This window comes from Bison bison, unplaced genomic scaffold, assembly GCF_000754665.1.
Source record: "Bison bison bison isolate TAMUID 2011002044 unplaced genomic scaffold, Bison_UMD1.0 scf7180017864160, whole genome shotgun sequence".
NCBI lineage: Eukaryota > Metazoa > Chordata > Mammalia > Artiodactyla > Bovidae > Bison > Bison bison.
This window is the reverse complement of record NW_011494732.1, coordinates 8,958,851-8,981,372: the sequence shown is the minus strand read 5'-3', so window position 1 is coordinate 8,981,372 and position 22,522 is coordinate 8,958,851. Positions and strand designations below refer to the sequence as shown.

Genomic DNA, 22,522 nt, shown 5'->3' with positions numbered 1-22,522 from the left:
GCTTTCCCCTCACTCTCTGCCTGTGGCCACCCTCAGGGTTCCCTTTCTTGGCTGTGTGTGGCATGGCACACCTCCCGTCCCCTCCTCTTGGGAACTGAGAGTAACAAGCTATCTTTTCCACGGCATTCCTCTCCCGATCTGTTGGCCTCATCAAACATGAATAAAGCCAAGATCCCAGGTACATTTTACAACATATTTTAGCACAATTTTGAAAAAAATTATAATTTTTTAAAGAGCCTTCAGAAAATAAAGATAAAACCAATTATGTATTTATGCTATAGTAGTTTAGCATGGTCATTAAGAGTGTAGACTTGGGAGTCAAGTTTCCTGCATCTAAATTCTGGCGCACTGGCTTTGTGATGTTGGGCAGGTTACTTATCCACGTGCGTCTTAGTTTTCTCATATGTAAAGTGGGGATGATAGTAATAGAATGTATCTCTTAGGATTTTGTGAGGATTAAATGGGTTAAAACAAGGACAGTGCTTAGGACAGTGCCAGGTATACAGTAAGCACTCTGCAAATGTTAACTATTACTGTGACGGATTCTGCACCCAAAAGTGAGGGAGCTCAGTATGTGCTGACATGGAAAGATACACTAAGGGGAGAAAGTTCCAAGTGTGTCATTTGTTTTAATGGAGAGTGATATAAGCAAATACCTTTTCTGGAAAAAAATTGCAGTTAAAACAAGCCTCCTAAAAGTAGATAAAAAAACCTTCAACTGGTTACTTTTGAGAAGAAAAAAGGAGGGATTTAAGGGGAAGTGTGAGGGGGACTTTGGTTTTTTTTTTTATTCAGCACCTCCTGTACTAGAAATTTTTATTCATACTTAAAAATACAGACATGTAATTTTTTTGGAAGACTGGTAACATTTCTCATTCCTCCTTATTGCCACCTAGGAGTTGCTGGAGGTATTGCGTTCATGATCACTGTCATTGGTGTTCTCCTTACTAATAAGTGATTCACCTTCTTGATTTAGTATGTTATATCAAGCATTTCATAGCCTCCAACTTTCACATGTTAATGAGTTTGGTAACAGTAAGAAATATGGGCCCAGAGTTATCAGAAGTCAAAGAATAAAACAGAAACAGAAAAGCATCTAGTTTGATCTCCTTCACCGAATGACCATTTCCGCTTTTTATTTACAATTTTGAGAATCCTGACCCACTGGTCCACCTAAGGTGATCTGTTACCCACTGGCCTATCCGTGAGGCGTAAATTTTTATATTGGTCTGGTTGCCCATGTCTGATTCAACCACTGGTTCCATCGTTTCCTTGCTGTGTGACCTTGAGCAAGCCACTTGACCTCTCTAAGCTTCAGTTTCTTTATAAAATACAAGTGATAACAGTAGTAAATCCTTCAAAGGACTTTTGGGAGTTATGAGTTGATATAGCAAGCACAATGACAGGCACATAATAGGGTTTGATAGACAGTTTTCACTACTAACACCTACAGTGTTCAAATCATGACCTAATTGTCGCTTCCTCCAGGAAGCCTTCCTTGACCTCCTGGCTCGGTCACATGCCTCTCACTAGATCACAGTTGTCCTTCCTAGCATTTGTCACAGACAATGACTGGATGATTATTTGATGAATGTTTCTCTTCCCTACTGGATTGTAAGCTCTGTGAGCATGGAGCCTGGGTCTGGTTTGGTCAATCACTTTATCACCAGCATCTACCCCAGTGACTGGCAGATAGTAGTTGTGCCTTGCTGCTGCTGCTAAGTCGCTTCAGTCGTGTCTGACTCTGTGCGACCCCATGGATGGCAGCCCACCAGGCTCCCCCCGTCCCTGGGATTCTCCAGGCAAGAACACTGGAGTGGGTTGCCATTTCCTTCTCCAATGCAGGAAAGTGAAAAGTGAAAGTGAAGTTGCTCAGTCGTGTCCTACTCTTAGCGACCTCATGGACTGCAGCCCACCAGGCTCCTCCGTCCATGGGATTTTCCAGGCAAGAGTACTGGAGTGGGGTGCCATTGCCTTCTCTGAGTTGTGCCATAAGTAGTTACTAATAAATGATTTAATAAAGTTAGAAGGCTGTAGGCCTAGATGTTACCTAGAATGAGTGTCATGATAGGTTCTGCTGTCCTGAGCCACCTAAGTTCTGAGACACAGCAGTAGAGCCTGGGGTGGAGGTGTTATCCTGCAAGGTAGTTAAAAGGATAAACTGTACATCTCTACCATTTGTCCTAGGACCAATCCTAGCAGTTATTTTTCAGTAGAGGTGAAAATCACATAACATAAAATTACCCATTTTAAAGTGTACAATTCAGTGGCATTTAGAACATTTTCAATGTCATGCAGCCCATCTACACCGAGTTCCAAAATGTTTTCAAAACCCCAAAGGAAAACGCCGTGCATATAAAGCAGTCACTCCCCCATTCCCTCTAGCATCCAGCTCCTGGAAACCACCAGTCTGCCGCCTTCTTCTATGGATTTGCCTATTCTGGACATTTCCTACCAAAGGAATCATACAGTATGGAGTCTTTTGTCTCTGACTTCCTGCACTTAGCATGATGTTTTCAAGGTTCATCTGTGTTGTGTATATCAGTACTTCATTCCTTTCAGTGGCTGAATAATACTCCATTCCATAGATAAACCACAATGGTTTTATTTATTCATTCCTTGATGGAAATTTGCATTATTTCCACCTTCTGACTATTATGAATGATGCTATCCAATTTTTAAAAATATTAATTTATTCACTTATTTATTTGGATGTCCTGGGTGTTAGTTGCAGCACGCAGGATCTTTGATCTTCACTGTGGCATGTGACTCTCTAGTTGCAGCATGTGGGATCTAGTTCCCCAACCAGGGATCAAATCTGGGTCCCTGCATTGGGAGCGTGGAGTCTTAGTCACTGGACCACCAGGGAAGTCCCCAGTTTTGTTTTTCTAAGCATCCACAGTAGCAGTAAAGAACCTACCTGCCAATGCAGGGGACATAAGAGACAGGGGTTCCATCCCTGGGTTGGGAAGATCCCTCGGAGGAGGAAATGGCAACTCTCTCCAGTGTTCTTGCCTGGAGAATCCCACAGACAGAGGAGCCTGGCGGGCTACAGTCCATAGCATTGCAAAGAGTTGCACGCGACTGAAGCGACTTAGCACACATGCATGATGCATGGTATGTCAGGTCATGAAGAGTGAAATATCACAATGCCCTGGACCAGAAACCAGGACACGGGGTCCTTACAATGATGGGCAACCACTAACTTCTTGTATCTCTTGGAAAGCCATTTCACCTCCTCAGCTATAACCTAAGAGGTCAAACTAGGATTTTTGTGTGGGTAGTTTATTTGGAAGGTGATTCCAAGTATTTATTTGGGAGATGACCCTAAGAAGTGATGAAGAAAGGAAGAAAGCCAACAGATTCAGTATACAGTTAATGATCAAGTCACCACTGTCAGCATCTAGGCTTCAGTTCCATTGGGGGCCTCTGACACATGGTATGGAATTCATCTTAGGTTTGTCCCACCCAAGGAGCAAGGGAACTGGGGTATCTCTCTACCAGCTCCTTTCTGTCACTGGCTGAGGGCTGCTCACACACCGTCACTCTCTGGCCTTCCCCCCTGTACGGACCAGGAATTTTCCAGAAGGCTCTCAGACAGAGTCACACGCTTGGCGTAGGAGATTTGAGCATACACAGGAGGATGCGTGTCCATGGGGCATAGTGATCTTCAACTATAGTTAGTGAAAGTGAAAGTCGCTCAGTCATGTCCGACTCTTTGCGACCCCATGGACTGTACACTCCATGGAATTCTCCAGGCCAGAATACTGGAGTGGGTAGCCTTTCCCTTCTCCAGGGGATCTTCCCAACCCAGGGATCGAACCTAAGTCTCCCACATTGCAGAGGGATCATCAAACTCTGATCCCCTAGCTCACATTTTAAAGAGACAAGGATATAGATGTCTTTTTATTTTTTTCATTCCCCGTTGAATCATCACTTGAAAACTGCCTTAGTTTGTCAGTCATCCTGTTGGGAAGTGGGAAAGGTGGACTCTTTCTCTCCTCTACTCCTTCACATCTTCTTAAAAAAGCATAGAATTAATTCAGGACCAACTTTATTAAGAAAGATGTGTTACCTCAAGCTAGCCACTTCTCCTCTCTAGGCCTCAGTTTACTCTGTGACTGGAGCTTTTTCTTTTTTTTTTTAATATAACATTTATTTATTTTTGACTGTTCTGAGTCTTCATTGCTGTGCGGGCTTTTCTCTAATTGCGAGAAGAGGCTACTCTCTAGTTGCGGTGCGCAAGCTTGTCATTGCGGACTTCTGCTGCAGAGCTCGGGCTCTGGGGCACGTGGGCTTCAGTAGTGCGGCTCCCAGGTTCTGGAGCGCGCGGGCCCAGCTCCTCTGCTGCATGTGGGATACTCCTGGACCAGGGATCAAACTCTGTCTTCCGCATTGTTAAGTGGATTCATTGTCACTGAGCCACCAGGGAAGTCCTGAAGCTTTTTCTTAAAAAAGAAGAAATTCTTTTCACTGAGAGTAGAACAAAGATACAGGAAACCACACAAAAGAAATATGTGGCTTAGTGAATTATTATAAGGCAAATGCTTTAATAATTACCACCCAGGTCAAGCGGTAGGATTTGCCAGAAGCCCCACAAGTCACAAAATGAGGCTATTTGCCAATTAAGGTCTCTTCCAGGGGAGTTTTGACTCTTGAAATTTAGAAATCTTTTTTTATAATAGGCTCATTTCTTAGATTTAGCCAGCCCTCAAAAAATTCTATGATATTGTAAAATGTATATCCATCATCACATGACTCAGATAACATTACTCCCAAACATAAACTCTCCCATGAAATACCACTGTCCTGGAATAATATCCAGAATGTTCACTGTGACCAATGAAGTTCAAAAGGATCAAGCTTTTCCTCCTGTTCACCAGTACACACCAAATGAAAGTGAAAGTCGCTCAGTCATGTCTGACTTTTTGCGACCCCACGGACTATACAGTCGACAGAATTCTCCAAGTCAGAATACTGGAGTGGGTGGCCTTTTTCCAGGGAATCTTCCCAACTCAGGGATCGAACTCAGGTCTCCTGCATTGCAGGCAGATTCTTTACCAGCTGAGCCACAAGGTTGCCTCTGTATTTCTGTAGCATGTAAAGCTCATACCTACCCCAGGGCCTTTGCACTTGCATTTTTCCTCTCCTTGAAATGGTCCTCCCAAACTCTTCTCCCATCTGACGTTTTCTTGTCATTGAGCTCTCAACTGTCACTTCCTCAGGGAGGCCCTCCTTGACCATCTCATTTAAAGTAGTACCCTGTCCTCCTCACATTATTCCATTTTGTCTCCTTCATAGTAGCAGTCACTCTGAAATTATCTGGCTTGTTCGCCTGTTTATAAATCTGCCTGCCACCAGGGGCCATTCAGCTTTGCAAAGAGAGAAACATTGTCAGTCATGTTATTCTTTATTCCAGAACCGAAAACAAAGCCAAGCACATTTTGGTTCTCCATAAATATCCGTGGACTGGATACTGAGCTCCATTTACTTCTCTGCCAATGACTGTCTCTCTGTCACAATGACAGTTACATCTCAGTGGGGAGAGAATACAGGGATGCCTAGTAAGAAAAGATGGACACATCTGCCAGACATTGTCAATATTATTTACATTGCCTAGATAAATTTCAGAAAGCCTAGTGGAAATCCAAGTAGGCCAACTAAAAGCAAGCTTATAATTCTATCCCAACAGTTCACGCACATTGTAGTCTGTCTTAGTCAGCTCAGACTGTCACAAAAAAGTATCGCAGACTGGGTGGCTGAAACAACAGAAATTTATTTTCCATAGTTCTGGAGGCTGGAAAGTCCAAGAACAAAGTTCCGTCAGGGTTTGGTTTCCGGTGAGAAGCTCTGTTCCTGGTTTGCAGATGGCTACTGTATCCTCACACAGTCTTTCCTCTGAGTGTTGGTGGAGAGAAGGATGGCGGGGGAGGGGTGTGTGTGTGTGTGAACTGGTATCTTTCCTACTCCTTTTAAGGACACTTATCAGATCAGGGCCCTACCTTTATGACCTCCCCTAATCTTAATCACTTCCTAAAGAGCTCCCAATACAGTCACAGTGGGGTCATGAATTTGGGGGGAACACAAGCATTCAGTCCATAACAAAAGATGCTTTTCTCCCCCAGGTCTCTATCAGCTCTAAACTCCGTACCACCTAGTTGACAGAGTCCAAAACCTCAGACCCCAAATGGCCAATAGTCAAGGGATTGGACTGGAAGTTTCCATAGTTACTAAATACATGCCCCTGCCCAGGAGACCTTGTAAGATTATCATCTAGCTGTCATGGCTTGAGCCAGATGTATTTTCCTAGAAGGAATAGGAGGAAAGAGGGTGAGGCTCTTATTTTCACAATTGAGGGGTTTCAGTGCTGAGCCCTGTAGAGTCCAGAAACGAGGCAGGGTTCCGTTTTCCAGAGCTAAGCACCTCTCTTTTCTTTTTTCTTAAAATTATATTTATTTCTTAAATAGTTAACATTCACCTGGCACTAAATTCCAAAAGTATAAAATGGAATAAAGTGAAAAGTCTCCCAGAAGCCCAGTTGCCTTCCTTAGAAGCAAACAATAGTGTCAGTTTCCTATGTTATATTCATATATATTCTTCAGATTTCCTGTACTTTTACTGGCAAATACATGTGTATATTTTTTCTCCCTGCCCCGTTAAATGTTACATACTTTGATGCCCTGTTCTGCACCTTACTTGTTTTTCCTTCTTATTGATTGATATATCTTGGATATTGATCCATGTCAACATGTAGCATTTTCTCATTTTTAAGGCTGCATAGCTTGCCATTACATAGATATGTCATGATTTATTTAACCAGTTTCCTACTGGTAGACACATAGGCTGTGTCCAGTGCTTTTCTCTTGCAAATATTCAAATATTGCAATGTATGACTTTGTCCATCATTTTGCAGGTGTATGAGTGTATCTGTAGGATAAATTCCTAGAAGTTCTTATATTGTTCTTATATTGATGTATATTTAGATTTATTAAAAGTTTACACTTTTGTTTTTTAATATTTTATTTATTTATTAACTTAATTTGGGCTATGCCACATCTTAGTTGCAGCACCCAGGATCTTTAGTTGTGACATGCAAACTCTTAGTTTCAGCATGTGAGATCTAGTTCCCTGACCAGGGATTGAACCCAGGCCCCCTGCATTGGGAGCACAGAGTTTTAGCCACTGGACCATCAGGGAAGTCCCTAAAAAATGTTTTTAAATTACAGAAGTAGTACACCTTTGCAGTAGAAGCATTTTCAAACAGTAATCTAAAAAGTGAAAATCCCATTTCTGTCTGCTCATGTTTCCAATCCAAGTTCTCTCCCAAGAGGGGACCAGTATTAACAACATGTTGTAAATCTTCCCAGAACTTTCTATTTGCAAGCATAATGATACTAATAAAAGTGCTAATGTTTACTGGCTGGTTACTAAGAGTTAGGTGCTATGCAAATCACTTTTCCTGCATGTTCTCAATTCATTCACAAGGCAAATCTATAAGATAAGGTGTTATTTTTATTCCCCATTTCACAAAAGAGGAAACCAGGTGACAGTTCCTAAGTGGCAAAGCCACGTTTCCTTATTTCATCAAATCTAAGATTCCACTGACTGTAAGACACACCGTTTTAGAGAGATTAAAATGTAAAATAAAATGGGGATCTTGGAGTTAATGTTTTATAGTATTAGAAAGAATGCTTCAGATGAACTTGCTTGCATATAATCTTAGCATGTGTTTTTCTGTAGACATTTCCTAGAAGTAAAATTGTGTACCAAAATGAAGGTACATATTTTATTTTTATTATTATTTATTTGATTGCATCAGGTCTTAGTTGTGGCACACAGGATCTTCCTTGTGACTGGCAGGATCTTTTCATTGTGGCACACGGACTCTCTAGTTGTGGTGCATAGGCTCCAAGGTGAGCAAGTTTAATAGTTGCTCCATGGCATGTGGGATCTTAGTTCCCAGACCCAGGGGTGGAACCCTAGTCTCCTGCATTGCAAGGCGCATTCTTAACCACTGGACCACCAAGGAATTCCCTTTATTTTTTTTAGATACTGCCAAATTCCCCATACCTTAGTCATCTGTGTTTCCCATTTACTTCATACAATGTCCGGCACTATGTAGGTACTACATGTTCAATGGACAAAGTGCATGCTCAGGCCCAGCAAATGCAAAGCATTTTGAGATACTCACATGCAAAAACAATACAACACACACACATCTACCACCACCACCACCATAAATCCTAACAGTGACTAACGAGTGAGAAGATTAGAATATTTTAGTCCCACATATGTACACTCTTCTTGCTGAAGCACCGGCCATAGTAAAAGATAAACATTAATAAATAAATGCATTTTATGCAGAATGATGTTCAAAGTGATTTTAAAATAGCTTGCAGAATTAGCTATCAAAAGGCTGTGCACTCAATTTTTTGAAAACACACTAATAATTCCAGAATTTTACAACTCCCAAGCTAGTGGGAGTTGAAAAACGTGAAAATTTTCCAGGGAGCTTAACGGTCTGTCATTTTCTCAAACACCTACAAGACTACCTGCATCAGAATCACCTAGGGTGCTTATTAAAATGCAGAACCCACACCAGAGCTTCTAAATCATAATTTCAGGAGATTAGAGGCATGTGAATATGCATTTTGAACAGGCACTCCACATGATTCTAAGGCACTCAAAGGCATGAGAGCTAGCGCATTAAAGGGCTTTAAGGAGTCTTTTAATTAGATTTGCCCTTTAGGACGATCCCTTTGGCTGTAAAGTGTAGAATCAACTGGAAGTGAGCAAAGATAGCCAAGATAACACTCTCACTCATGCCAGCGCGGGACCGAAGCCCAGATGACCTGCGCGCTTCTGTGCCCCCTGCCGGCCTTCAGCAGCTTCGTCCCGCGCTGTCCTGAGCGGCCGACTGCGACTGCGCTCTCCGAAGCCCGCGGGACCGTCTAGGGAGCTTGCCAGGGCGCGGACCTGGACCGGAAGCGGAAGTGAGGTCGAGTTGGCCTCGCGGGCTTCTCCAGCCTCAGCCACCCCCAACTCTGTGGGTCGGGTCCCTTTGCGCAAGTGCCGGAAGCGGAAGTTTCTAAGAGGTTGGGGAGTTGTTTGGGGAGTGTCGGGTTATCGTAGTTGGTGGGTTCACGTCGCCGGCTGTCTGACCCCGTGAAGCGCCTTTGTGAGACCTCTTCAATCTTGCCGTCCCGGCTCAATCAGGATCCCGACCCCGAACCTTAGCTGCGGGCTCTGGTACCTAGTGATCTGACTTTTCCCTAGGGTCCTGGTGGAGATCCTGGGTGTCCCTTGTCTCTCCCCTGGAGTGAGGCCTCTTCGGCTTCCCAGTGTCTCCGTAGACCCTCGCCATGGGCAACACGAGCAGCGAGCGCGCTGCGCTGGACCGGCAGGGCGGCCACAAGACACCCCGAAGGGACAGCTCCGGGGGCTCCAAGGATGGAGACAGGCCCAAGATCCTGATGGACAGCCCCGAAGACGCCGACCTCTTTCACTCTGAGGAAATCAAGGTAATGGCGAGTGGGACAATCTGATTCCCCTTTTAACTGTTGAAGTCTACTAGATGCCCCCCAAGCCCGCGCCCTATTCCTTCTAATTAAGAAGTGGAAGAGCCCTCTTAGCTCAGTAACTTCTGCCTAATTACCGATGTGAGAAAGTCTCCCCGAGGGGGAAGGAATTCACTTCGTTTAACATCATTAAGGAAAAGGCAGCGCTGAGACAGGCTCAAATTTTTGATTAATTAAGATCGTGGCACCAGCAGTAATTGAGCCCCAGTCTCTGCTTTTCTCTTAGGTATAATTAATTTCACAGCTCTCAGGAACCTTCCACCACTTTTAAGTAGGTTGACGGAGCCTTTTGTTGTGGTTTTACAGTTTCTTTTCTGTTTTGGAGAACACGTGTAAAGTGAACATAAGAGTTGAATAGCTGACTGTAGCTGTCCAGAGGTCTTTAGTTACGCGGAAATTTTGTGGTTCACCCTTGAGAGCAGGCACAGAAGAGTAATTTGACTTTGGAGGTCAGTAAGTAAGTGAAACATCAGTCTAAAGGAGGCAGCCAGCTGCTACTCAGCTTCTCTCTCCTATTGTTTATATATGGCTTAATATTTTAAACAGGCCAAAGCAAACATTTTTACAGGCCAAACTTAGATGTCCTGCTGCAGTCTGCTTTAACTTATCATGATAAACTGAAGATAATTCTCAATTCTTGCTCTAGCTGCTCTCCTGCTGACCACCTCATGTGGTCTGTTTCTAGGGGCAGAGCCCAGTCCAAGAGTGCTAGGTGATTCTGGCAGCTGATATGTATGTGGTACAGCCTAAAGAAACGAACGAAATGCTTAAGGGACAGTCAGTTAAGGGAAGATGACAAGTACCCCTCCTCCCCCCCAGGTCCTGCTAGTTTCTGGCTGCCTGCTAACCATCACTGTCCATTGGGCTAATTGTCCGGCAGGTCATTCCGGTTGTGCTCATGTTTCCTCAGATGCTGGAATGGGTGACCATGTCATTATCTTATTTCCTCACCTGAATCTTAGCTTTGAGGCTAACTGTGAAGAGTCTGCTTTTCCTTAGCCCTCCAGCCTGTCATTTCAACTTGCTTTCTGACTTTGTTGCTTTCCCAAGGCTGTGTGCAAAGTGAACTGTGAAATCCTTTTTCCAACAGTTTGATATCTCTTCCCCAGGAAATAATTTTGGCCCAAAGGTGGCTGTTTAAGACACCATAAGAATCAAACTACTTTCTTTAAGAAGTGTCTGTTCTTTTGCCAAATTAAAACTCTTTACAAGAAATGTTTAACATAGGAAGTGATCTGTACAGAGTTATTTTAAATAACTTCCCCTATCATTTCCATAGAAGTTATTGAAAGATATAGCAGACACACTGGATTAAATGCCTAGATACAAAAAAAAAAGTCTTGGATTCTTTTTAACTGTACTCTCTGCTAAGTCGCTTCAGTCGTGTCCGACTCTGTGCGACCCCATAGACGGCAGCCCACCAGGCTCCCCCGTCCCTGGGATTCTCCAGGCAAGAACACTGGAGTGGGTTGCCATTTCCTTCTCCAGTGCATCAAAGTGAAAAGTGAAAGTGAAGTCGCTCAGTTGGGTCCAAGTCTCCGCAACCCCAGGGATTGCAGCCTGCCAGGCTCCTCTGTCCATGGGATTTTCCAGGCAAGAGTACTGGAGTGGGGTGCCATCGCCTTCTCCGTAGGTCAGCGTTTTGACTGTGGTTAGTTATCACATCCTCAGTGGAAAATGATACCAGTCTGTTATTTAATCTGTAGCTTTTGTTAAAGCGCAAAGAATGCAGGTATCTTTTAAATGAGCTCAGGTCAGTATTTGAAATGAAGGTGCTAGAAGCTTGCTCTAGACCTTTTAAGAGTCTATTACAGCCTAGCACTCCTAGTCTGGCTTCTGACGAGGAAAAAATATGAGAGATCCAAAACCACGTATCTTCCACTGAGAGTCAAACGTGTTTGTTTCTCCCATCCCAGAATACCTCTGTTAGACAACGCTGCCCACACAAGAAGTTATCGTTTAATGAGCGTCAGTCTTTGTCTCGTCTTACCTTTTGCTCCGTGCTGCCTGGATGGCACTCCGTGAATAGCTTTTCCCCTCCTCAGCACCTGGATTTCCCAGTCGTCAAGTTGAAAGCTCTGGAATTATCCCTAATAAATTTTCATGTACTTTAAATCTTGCTTGATTAAGGGAAGAAAATGACATTTATTAAGGTAGTCTCAAATTCATTGCTGCCTTCTTTCAAGTGAGTTTTATAATTTTTCAAGTTTTGATGTATACCCCTTGAATAACAGCAATAATAATAGCTATTAATTATGAAGCACCTACCCTGGGTCTGACCCTGTGCAGAGCATTTTACACGGACTGTCTCAGTCTTCACAACCTTAAGAATTACTTTTATTCTCTCCATTTTGCAAGTGGGAAAACTGAGGCACAGCTGGTGAATTAATGGGCTGGAATATAAACCTGGGTAGTGACAGCTGCCTTTTCAGAATGAATTGCCAGTATTAAGGTAACAGTCTCTCGCTGTGCCTGTTCCCTGTTCCTGAGTAAACTGCTCTGTTTCTAGGCTCCAGAGAAGGAGGAGTTCCTGGCCTGGCAGCACGATCTGGAAGTGAACGACAAAGCTCCCGCCCAGGCTCGGCCAACTGTTTTTCGATGGACGGGGGGTGGAAAGGAAGTTTACTTGTCTGGGTCCTTTAACAACTGGAGTAAACTTCCCCTCACAAGAAGGTATTCGCCTGGATGTGTTCACGTATTTGTCTTAACCCAGGGATCCTCTGGTTTCTGAATGATCCCTGGGGGTGAATAGAAGAGGATGTTTTTATAAAGTAGATGCTGAATGGAAAAATAGTCATGCTTAATAATTCACAGGGTTAAAGTCTCACACCCAAAAAACACACTTAGAAGTAAACATCACTCGGTTATTTCTGTTACACACAGAACCAGGCTGGGCCTGGTTCTTGACAGGGAACTGCCTGCTTTTCCAGGAGTCCAGTTGGTGTAGGAGGGAGCCACTCAGCCCAGTTTTAGTCATGCCTGTCAAGGGAAGAAAACAATCAAATGAGAGAGGTTTTCCTGGAACCTTTTTTTTGTTAGTAGTTATACAAGTTTCTGTAGGGAACTTTGTACATCCTGTGAAATTGATCCCCTGTCCTGCGCTAGGCAGACTGACAGAGGGCAGAACTTGGCAGGCAGCTTGCTGCTTGTCTTGTGTTGCTGTCCTCCTTGGCGTCCAGACCGCCAGGTGTTACTTTGCGCATAGCGGGAGGACAGATGCCTGTTTGTTGAGTTTTTGATGGTAGGAATGTAGATTCCTGGTATTTGGGCAAAGCGAGTTTTCCAGGAAACCTCTTATGTTGCTACTTTCTGGTAGCTTTTCTGGATTGAGATCATTATAATGAATTGTCTCAGTTGGTTAAAAAATGTTTATTTCTCCTGTGGCTGAACTGTTGATTTTACGTGGAAGCTTTGTTTTATTCCGTGGCTGGTTTTGCAAGTCAGCTCAGAGTGCAGCTCACCCTACTGACACCCTCTGCTTCCTTTTTCTCTTGCAGCCACAATAACTTTGTAGCCATCCTGGATCTGCCCGAAGGAGAGCATCAGTACAAGTTCTTTGTGGATGGTCAGTGGACACACGACCCTTCCGAGGTACGCTTCCTCCCGCCCCAGTCCTCTGGCTGCCCACACGATTCAAGCACAGGGCCTGCCCTCAGAGACAGGTGCCAGGTCCCTCTGTCCTGCTGGTAGAAGTCCCTGTGTGTGACCGAGCTAGATAGCAGTGCTCATTGTCAGCCTCTTGGCATCTTTGACTTGGATGAGCCGGTTGGCGGGCCAGGAGATGAAGCCTTCCCACCAGGAATGCTAAATCCTCTAAAGAATACCTTTGGAGACCTTACATATTAAGATTTCTACCTGTCTGTCTCTTCCCAGCCAGTAGTCACCAGCCAGCTTGGCACAGTCAACAACGTCATTCAGGTGAAGAAAACTGACTTTGAAGTGTTTGACGCTTTAATGGTGGATTCCCAAAAGTGCTCCGACGTGTCTGGTATGAACAGTTATTTTATACCATGTGTGTGCAGGTGGGGGCCGTGTCATTTTGAATTACGCTTGTTTCCCTTGCCTCTCCCTCTTGGGCGGGAGCCACCCAATGAGTAGACGTGAATATCTCCCTAAAAAGCCACAAAACTAATTTCTAACTCTGTGTTCAGTCAACTTGCTGAAATCTAGCTTCAAGGGAGCAGTAAGTCATTTGGGGGCGGGGAGCGGGGGATCCATCTCTAGGATTTAGTAGGCCTGCTTGGCCACAGAAAGCATACACTGGAAATGGGACCAGAGTTTGCTCTCGTACCAGGGGCGGACCCATAAGGCCCTAGAGAGTAGCATTGAGTCGTGAGGGGCCAGCACTGGGGGCGCCTGCCCACTTGGGGCTCCTAGAGAGTTTTAGCCTGCCAGGTGATAAATGGACCCCTCAGTGACCTTGGCTGTCACTTGCACATTCCATTTGCACCTTGTCAGAATCTCTTCAGAGGAGGAGGCTCACCACAAGACAGGCTGCACAGCACAACCTGCTGGGTAAGGGTCCTAGTATAACGTGCCCTTCTTCCAAGAGTCATCCAGTCATCAGTCCTTCCGTAAGTTGCTTTCCATCCAAACCCAGAGGAAGAAACTGCTTGGAAAGAGCACGTGCAAGGCAGGGAGAACGGCGTGTCGGCATGTTGAGTGTCATCGCCAGATGCTCTGCCCCCTCCGGCAGGGCTTTACACAGTTCCAGGACCCCTGTGGGAGGTGGGGCAGAGATACCCCAGGAGTGTGCCTGACTGTCTAAGAGAACAGATTCAGTTCAGTTTGAAGATTGAGTCTTCCCTTACGTGCCTGGACCCAGAGGTTTGCCCCTGGGATCTCTTACTGTTTATCAGCTCAGAACTCTGACCAGCAGGTGGACCACGTGGCTGACAAGTAAGGTCATTGACCAGGACTCAGACATCACAAAATAGCATCTTCTACTCTCCCTAGCTAATTGATCTTTGAAAGAAGTCATTTCTTACTCAGATAAATGGGAATTGGGAGAATGTCCAGATACCTTAACTTGCTAATAAGTGAAATTTTAGACCACATACAAAAGCTTTTAGTCAAGGTTCTGCAGCAGAGGTCACCTGGGGAAAGCAAGCTGGTAAACCAGCTTCAGACTCTGCATGCTCTTCTCATACTCAGACACTCCCTTCCTCAGAATACACATAATTCCCAGCCGCTCAGTTTCCTGCCCTCGGTGCCTTTGTTTCCTGCTGTGGTGGGGCCGGATTGTGTGAAGGGAGTCTGTCCCCTGGAAAGCGACGAGGAAGGAGTTGGCGGAGCCAGGCCATCTCAGCTTCACGTGGATAGCACGAGTCTCAGGCGGCCACATGCATCCCCATTGTCCTTTGGATCACAGCTCAGTGCCTGCAAGCTGGCCAGAGATCACTAAGTGAGCGGCTTCTAAGTTTTCACAGTACCACACTGCTAGAAGCTTAATACATCTGTGTAAGTGATATACTCGAGCATGAGTTTGAAAAGAACCTGAGAGCGGTAGAAGCAGAGAGCCTTTAGAGGTCAGGTTTTCAACTTCTTGCTTTAGTTTTGAAATGTGCCCTTGCCCCTGTGTCAACAGGTTGCCTGCTTTCGTTTTTATTCTGGCTGGCAGTGCTCCTGACTTGGGCCTAACCATGGAAGCCTCACTAGCCTTGAGCTTCTTTGAGGTGTTTGCTGGCCCCACCTGCAGCGAGGAGGAAGTGTTAGCCTGTGTGGCTGTCGGGTTTGGTCACCGCGAACAGCTTCCTGTGACTCTGACCCAGAACTCCAGTTTCTCAAGTAAATGTCCTTTGGCCATCTCTCCCCAGAGTTGTCCAGTTCCCCACCCGGACCCTATCATCAGGAGCCCTATATCTCGAAACCAGAGGAGCGGTTTAAAGCGCCTCCCATCCTCCCACCACATCTCCTCCAAGTCATCCTAAACAAGGACACGGGCATTTCCGTGAGTATTATCCAGACATTTCCCAGACCATCCTCCATGGTTACGTTCCGCTGCTCCCCTCTGGCCACCTCTGGCAAAGCAGCTGGGGAAAATGGTCAGTGTCGCCCATCAGTGTTCATGCCAGCTACACCTCTGATTCAGGAAAGGGCTGCTCGCAAGATGCTCCCAGAGCAGACGCCACCTCCCTGTCCCATGCTGCCTTTCTGAGCTCTTCCTCTTGTGTTCCACCCCCATCTAGCCTGAGCCCCGTTCCTTTTTAATTTCATGATAAAATATGTAACCCCCTGTTTTCAGTAAGCTACATGATGATAGAATTCTTCCTCTGGCCCTCAAATTTTAGAATCTCGTTTTAATCACCGAATTGCTTCTAGAAGCATCATTGCTCCTGGATCAAAATTAGAGGTCTGTGGGTAATGCACATTGCCCCGGTAATTGATATTACTGCTGAAAACAAGCGTGCCTTCATCCTGAAGGGCATGTTGTTAAAGTTAAGAGCACCTTAACTTTCCATCCCGTTTAACTTGAACTGCCCAGTTCCCCCACCTCTGGACTGAGCAGCATAGCCATAATTCTTAGGAATCTAGATGTTCTTTTGCTTGGTCCAAGCCATCACCCAAAACACACATGCCTGTTAGGTGATAAGGTAATCATGCTGCTGTTCTGGGCGCCACATACAGGTGGGTGCACGTGTGCTAAGGTGCAGAGCTGGAGGCCCACACGTGCCGGCGTCCGCTGCAGTGGTCACGTGTCCCCAAGGGCGCACTGTCCTTGGGCACCGGGTCCCACCCCTCCCCTGTGTGGAGAGCAGCCCCATGCACACACCTGATAGCTGAGCCAGCTTTTGTCAGGTGCTTCAGCATTTATAAAACTGGGGAGTGTACATTGAAAATACCCTGGATTCTGACTTCTCTTTAAAAATAGGAAGATGTGGCAACATTTTGGGTCCAATATATGAGCTTGTGTGAAGCAATAGCACCTCTTCCCTGCCCCCAGTCATCCAGTGCTTTCTTCAGGCTCACCGTCTGAGTCTCAGAGACTTGCAATCCAGTGCTCAGGAGCCTGGAGCATAGTTGTTTTTTCTTCCAGCTTTCTTTAAAAGCACCTGCAGTGCAGTTTTCTTTCTGGTCCTCCAACAAGAGGGCAGAGCCATGGCCCACGCTCTAGAGACCAACATGAAGCCTGATCAGAGACGCACATTGGTGTGCCCAGCAGACACCCCAAGAGCTCCACTTAGTCACCTGGCACGACCCCTCACCTCCCCTGTGATCATGAACAAGCCCTTTCACCGCCTGGGTTAGGAAGAAAGGGGCCTGAGAGCCTGCCTCCTTTCCTTTGAAATCCAGTCCCATGAAACGTGGGAGAATCTCCGTGATTTCTAGATCCTACTAAGCGCACACATCTGCTTTTGTTCGCCCGCAGTGTGATCCAGCTTTGCTCCCTGAGCCCAACCACGTCATGTTGAACCACCTCTATGCGCTCTCCATCAAGGTAAGGACCCGTTTGTTACTCTCTGAGCCGTGTTTCTTGCCCTGAGGCAACCCCCCCACCCCAGTGCTGGAACGGCCTGAAGTCCTTACCTGGAGGGCAGCTTCCGGGCCCAGGCACTTGTGTTTATGCCACCCTCTTGATTCTCGTGTTCCCTAAAATCTGAGCATATTTCCACCCTCTTCCTCAGGATGGAGTGATGGTGCTCAGCGCGACCCACCGGTACAAGAAAAAATACGTCACCACCTTGTTATACAAACCCATATGAAGAGGTGGGAGCCGCCGGGGCCCCGGGGCAGCGTGCACCTCCAGGCTCCACGCATGCATGCTCTTCGCTAGACGGAACGGACTGTAAATTCCCCATTTCACACTCTCAGTAAGGCATTTCATACCCGCCCTACACCTACCTGAGGGTTTGTTCCAGACACAGCAGCTCCCGGAGCACCTCGGTCTGTAACAGCGCCCTCAGCACCCGGTGGCTGTGAGCCGCGGGGCCCCTCGAGGCCGAGGGTGGAGTAGGACGGCCGGCAGCCCCCACCCTGCAGTGTGAAGGATGGTGCAGGCCTGAATTTAAATCCCATGAACGTGGAGATTTTTCTTAAGCCAAAAATGAACACTAGCTGATGAAAGCTGTGCTAGTGAAAATCTGGGGAGCAGGTCCCAAGGCCACACAGAATTTCTCATCATTGGTGTGCTGGTGTTGACTCGTCCCTGCCAAGGCCTGCCTGCAGACCCACCAGTGAGTGGGTGCTGGTCCTGCCTGTCCCCTGAAATCAAGCAATAGATCATCCTCCACTCCCTGCTGCAGGGAGGTGTGATTTCTGTAGAAATTAGAGCTTGTCTGATTTCCAGATGAAGTTTTACAGTTGTTTCTTACGCTTATGTACATCAAGTGGTTTTTGTTTTTTTAAACCAGCAGTGGCTGACTATACAGCCTTAGGGCAATTTTTAAATCACCCCAACTAGACTCAATCATGTGACCTGTGCTCAGCAATAATCTGTTCTCAGAACAAACTCAGAAAACCGTGGCCGGATTCCTCCTTTAAGCTGGGTGATCTGCGGACTGACCACTGCTAGCCAGAAGGCTGTCCGGCTTTTTCATAGAACTGTAACGAGGTGGCACTGTCACCCAGAAAATTGTGGAGAGGCGCCCTGCCCTACTCCAGCCACCTTGCTTGGGACCTCTGGTCCCTACTCAGCAAAAAAGGCTGCAGCAACTGGTGTTGCTTATTCTGGAAGGAAGTTAGAAATTGTGGCCGCCTTCTGATTTTGTATCAAGAAGACATCCTTTGGACCAAAGCGAACCTCTCCACACAGCCGGAGATGTGCCTGTTCCCGAGGTTCCTGTCCCCGGGTCAGCAGAAGCTGTCACCCCGCCCTGTGTTCCTGCTGGGAGATGGAGGAGCCAGCTCCCTGGTGTCCAGTATCTGTGCCCTTCTTTGTTACTGTTTTCAAAACACTGAATAACTGTCACCCTGATGTACAGGTTGCAATAAAGCTTTGTAAAGATAATGGACATGCACTTGGGGGAAGCTCTGATTTCACGCGGTCATCTGGAGGAGACTGGTGCTCTCCCCGAGTTCTGTTTGGTGCAGCGCTATTCAGTCTTTTTCCCGCCTTGGCACACGTTGAAAACGGTACTGTCCTTTTGGCATTCCGGGATGAGAGGACAGGGCAGCTTGGCTGTCTGCAGGGCTGGGGGCCTTTCCCTCACCCACCTGGTCTTCACACAGATTAGAAGCCTATTAAGAGGCTATAAAGTGGAGCCCCTTGGAGCTGCTCACAGCAGGAGCTGAGGAGAGGCAGTAGTGAAAGTTGCTGGCTTGCCCAAGTTGGCAGCATCCCCAGGTCAGAGGTCTTGCTCATTAACAAGCACCACAGGGGAGCCTGGGATCATGACCCTCTGCTTGGAAGACCACAGGATGTTCTGGAGTCAGCTATTCTCACCAGCTAAAAGGGCCTCTGTCCCTTCTACCAAAAAGATGGAAGGTTACAGTGTCTCTTTAATAAGCCTTTTCTTCCCAGCCATCAGGAAACATGGAAGTAAATTTAGGAGATAAGGGAACCCCCCTGAGGTCATCTGGTCACTTGAGGTGGACAGTAGCTTACAAAACATCCCTACCTGGGTAGTTAGCCATCTCACCCTGAATATCCAAGTGATGTGGGAACCCTAGATTTAGGGACTGGAGGGGTTATATAAGTAGACTGAGGAAATAATGCAAAAATCCTCTTTCCAAAACTGGATTTTTTTTTTTTTAATTATTGAAAGTGAAAGTCATTCAGCTGTGTCTGACTCTGTGACCTCATGGACTATACAGTCCATGGACTTCTCCAGGCCAGAATACTGCAGTGGGTAGCCATTCCCTTCTCCAGGGCATATTCCCAACCCAGGTCTTCTGTATTGTGGGCAGATTCTTCACTAGCTGAGCCACAAGAGAAGCCCAAGAATACTGGAGTGGGTAGCCTATCCCTTCTCCAGCAGATCTTCCCAACCCAGGAATCAAACCAGGGTGTCCTGCATTACAGGTGGATTCTTTACCAACTGAGCTATCAGGGAAGCCCTATTTAAGTATAGTTGATTTTATAGGCTTCCCAAGTGGCTCAGCAGTAAAGAATCCTCCTGCCAATACAGGAGACATGAGATTTGGTTCGATCCCTGGGTCGGGAAGATCCCATGGAATAGGAAAAGGCAATCCACTCCAGTATTCTTGCCTGGAGAATCTCATGGACAGAGGAGCCTGGCTAGTTACAGTCCATAGGGTCGCAAAGAGTTGGGCATGACTGACGGAGCACGGATACACAGCTGCTTTTACAGTGTTGTGTTAAGTTTCAGCTCTACAGCATATGGTTCAGTATTTTTGTGGATTGTGTTTTATTGTATATTAAGATACTGGGTATAATTCCCCATGCTGTGCAGTAAATACCTGCTGCTTATCTATTTTATGTATAGTAGTTTGTATTGTTAATCCTCTACCCCTAATTTGTTCGCTCCCTTTCCTTGGTGAGCATAATTTTGTTTTCCGTGTCTGAGTCTGATTCTGTTTTGTCTGTGCATTCATTTGTATTTTAGATTCCACACAGCCTATAGTACTTGTGTTTCTGACTGACTTCACTAAGCATAAGAATCTCTAGGCCCATCCATGTTGCTGCAGATGACTATTTCATTTGTTTTTGGTTTAGTATATTCCACTGGAGATAGACGCACACACACACACCCGCCTCGTCTTAAGTCAGTCATCCGTTGGTGGACACTTGGGTTGCTTCCGTGTCATGGCTGTTTTAAGCAGTGCTACTATGAACACGGGTACGGGTATCTTTTCTAATTAGTGTTTTTGTCTTTTTCTGGATATATACCCAGGAGTGGAATTGTTGGATCATGTGGTAGCTCTATTTTTTTTTTAATGCACCCCCATACTGTTCTCCATACTTGCTGTACCAACTTGCATTTCCCATCAGCAGTGCTGGAAGGTTCCCGTTTCCGCACACCCTCTGGAGCATTTGTTATTTTTACTGACGATGGCCATTCTGACTTGTGTGAGGTGATACCTCGTTATGGTTTGGATTTGCATTTCTCTGATAATTAGCCATGTTGAGCATCTTTGCATGTCATCTTTGAAAAAAACATCTATTCAAGTCATCTGCCTGTTGTATGGGCTGTTTGTATATTTTGGAAATTAACTCATGGTTATGTCATTTGCAAATATTTTCTCCCATTCTGCCAGTTGTCTTTTTGTTTTGTTGATGGTTTCCTTTGCTGGGCAAAAAGCTTAAGTTTAATTAGGTCCCATTTGTCTATATTTGTTTTTATTTATTTTGCCTTGGGAGACTGACCTAAGGAATTATTGTTATGATTTATGTCAGAGTGTTTCACCTCTGTTCTCTTCTAGTTTTATGGTGTCAAATGGCTTACATTTGGGTCTTTGAGCCATTTTGAGTTTATTTTTATGGATCACATATCTTCGAAATATAATTGAAAATACATAACTAAGCTTATAGATATAAAATGGATATACTGAAGCACCAGAACTGAAGAAACTGTTGCTGTGTTGGTGAGCTGTTGGTGGTGACTAGGGAGGGTGGGTGGTGGGAGGCAGGACCCAGCCATGGGACTCCAGGATCAGGGTTTGACACTCACACCTGGAAAGGAAGCTCACTGCCTGAGTTGGCCCAGAAAAGCACTGCCTTTTCCATAAGAAGGGTTAGAGCATCTGGTTGCTACCCTGAGTTAGGGCTCAGAGGGAGCATTCAGCCCCAGGCTGCAGGAGGTATCATCATGTTGAAAAATCTAGCCCACAAATCAGCTCTGCTCAAAGTTCAATTCAGTTCAGTTCAGTCACTCAGTCATGTCCGATTCTTTGTGACCCCATGAATTGCAGCACGCCAGGCCTCCCTGTCCATCACCAACTCCCGGAGTTCACTCAGACTCACGTCCATCGAGTCAGTGATGCCATCCAGCCATCTCAGCCTCTTGTCGTCCCCTTCTCCTCCTGCCCCCAATCCCTCCCAGCATCAGAGTCTTTTCCAGTGAGTCAACTCTTCGCATGAGGTGGCCAAAGTACTGGAGTTTCAGCTTTAGCATCATTCCCTCCAAAGAAATCCCAGGGCTGATCTCCTTCAGAATGGACTGGTTGGATCTCCTTGCAGTCCAAGGGACTCTCAAGAGTCTTCTCCAAAACCACAGTTCAAAAGCATCAATTCTTTGGCGCTCAGCCTTCTTCACAGTCCAACTCTCACATCCATACATGACCACTGGAAAGACCATAGCCTTGACTAGACGGACCTTTGTTGGCAAAGTAATGTCTCTGCTTTTGAATATGCTATCTAGGTTGGTCATAACTTTCCTTCCAAGGAGTAAGCATCTTTTAATTTCATGGCTGCAGTCACCATCTGCAGTGATTTTGGAGCCCCCAAAAATAAAGTCTGACACTGTTTCCACTGTTTCCCCATCTATTTCCCATGAAGTGATGGGACCAGATGCCATGATCTTCGTTTTCTGAGTGTTGAGCTTTAAGCCAACTTTTTCACTCTCCACTTTCACCTTCATCAAGAGGCTTTTTAGTTCCTCTTCACTTTCTGCCATAAAGGTAGTGTCATCTGCATATCTGAAGTTATTGATATTTCTCCTGGCCATCTTGATTCCAGCTTGTGCTTAGTCCAGTCCAGCGTTTCTCATGATGTACTCTGCATAGAAGTTAAATAAGCAGGGTGACAATATACAGCCTTGACGTACTCCTTTTCCTATCTGGAACCAGTCTGTTGTTCCATGTCCAGTTCTAACTGTTGCTTCCTGACCTGCATACAGATTTCTCAAGAGGCAGATCAGGTGGTCTGGTATTCCCATCTCTTTCAGAATTGTCCACAGTTTATTGTGATCCACACAGTCAAAGGCTTTGGCATAGTCAATAAAGCAGAAATAGATGTTTTTCTGGAACTCTCTTGCTTTTTCCATGATCCAGCGGATGTTGGCAATTTGATCTCTGTTTCCTCTGCCTTTTCTAAAACCAGCTTG

The 22,522-nt window shown here is 45.7% G+C and overlaps 1 protein-coding gene across 1 annotated transcript; it reads left to right on the top strand.

Annotated features, from left to right (window-relative positions):
- Nucleotides 1–9,004: 9,004 nt before the first annotated feature.
- Nucleotides 9,005–18,529, top strand: PRKAB1 (protein kinase, AMP-activated, beta 1 non-catalytic subunit). Its single transcript, XM_010841400.1, has 7 exons — nt 9,005–9,521; nt 12,088–12,251; nt 13,076–13,169; nt 13,452–13,566; nt 15,395–15,528; nt 16,948–17,016; nt 17,204–18,529. Exons 1-7 carry the CDS (start codon nt 9,363–9,365, stop codon nt 17,279–17,281), a joined length of 813 nt encoding a protein of 270 aa, XP_010839702.1. The 5' UTR covers nt 9,005–9,362; the 3' UTR covers nt 17,282–18,529.
- The last annotated feature ends 3,993 nt before the right edge of the window (nt 18,530–22,522 follow it).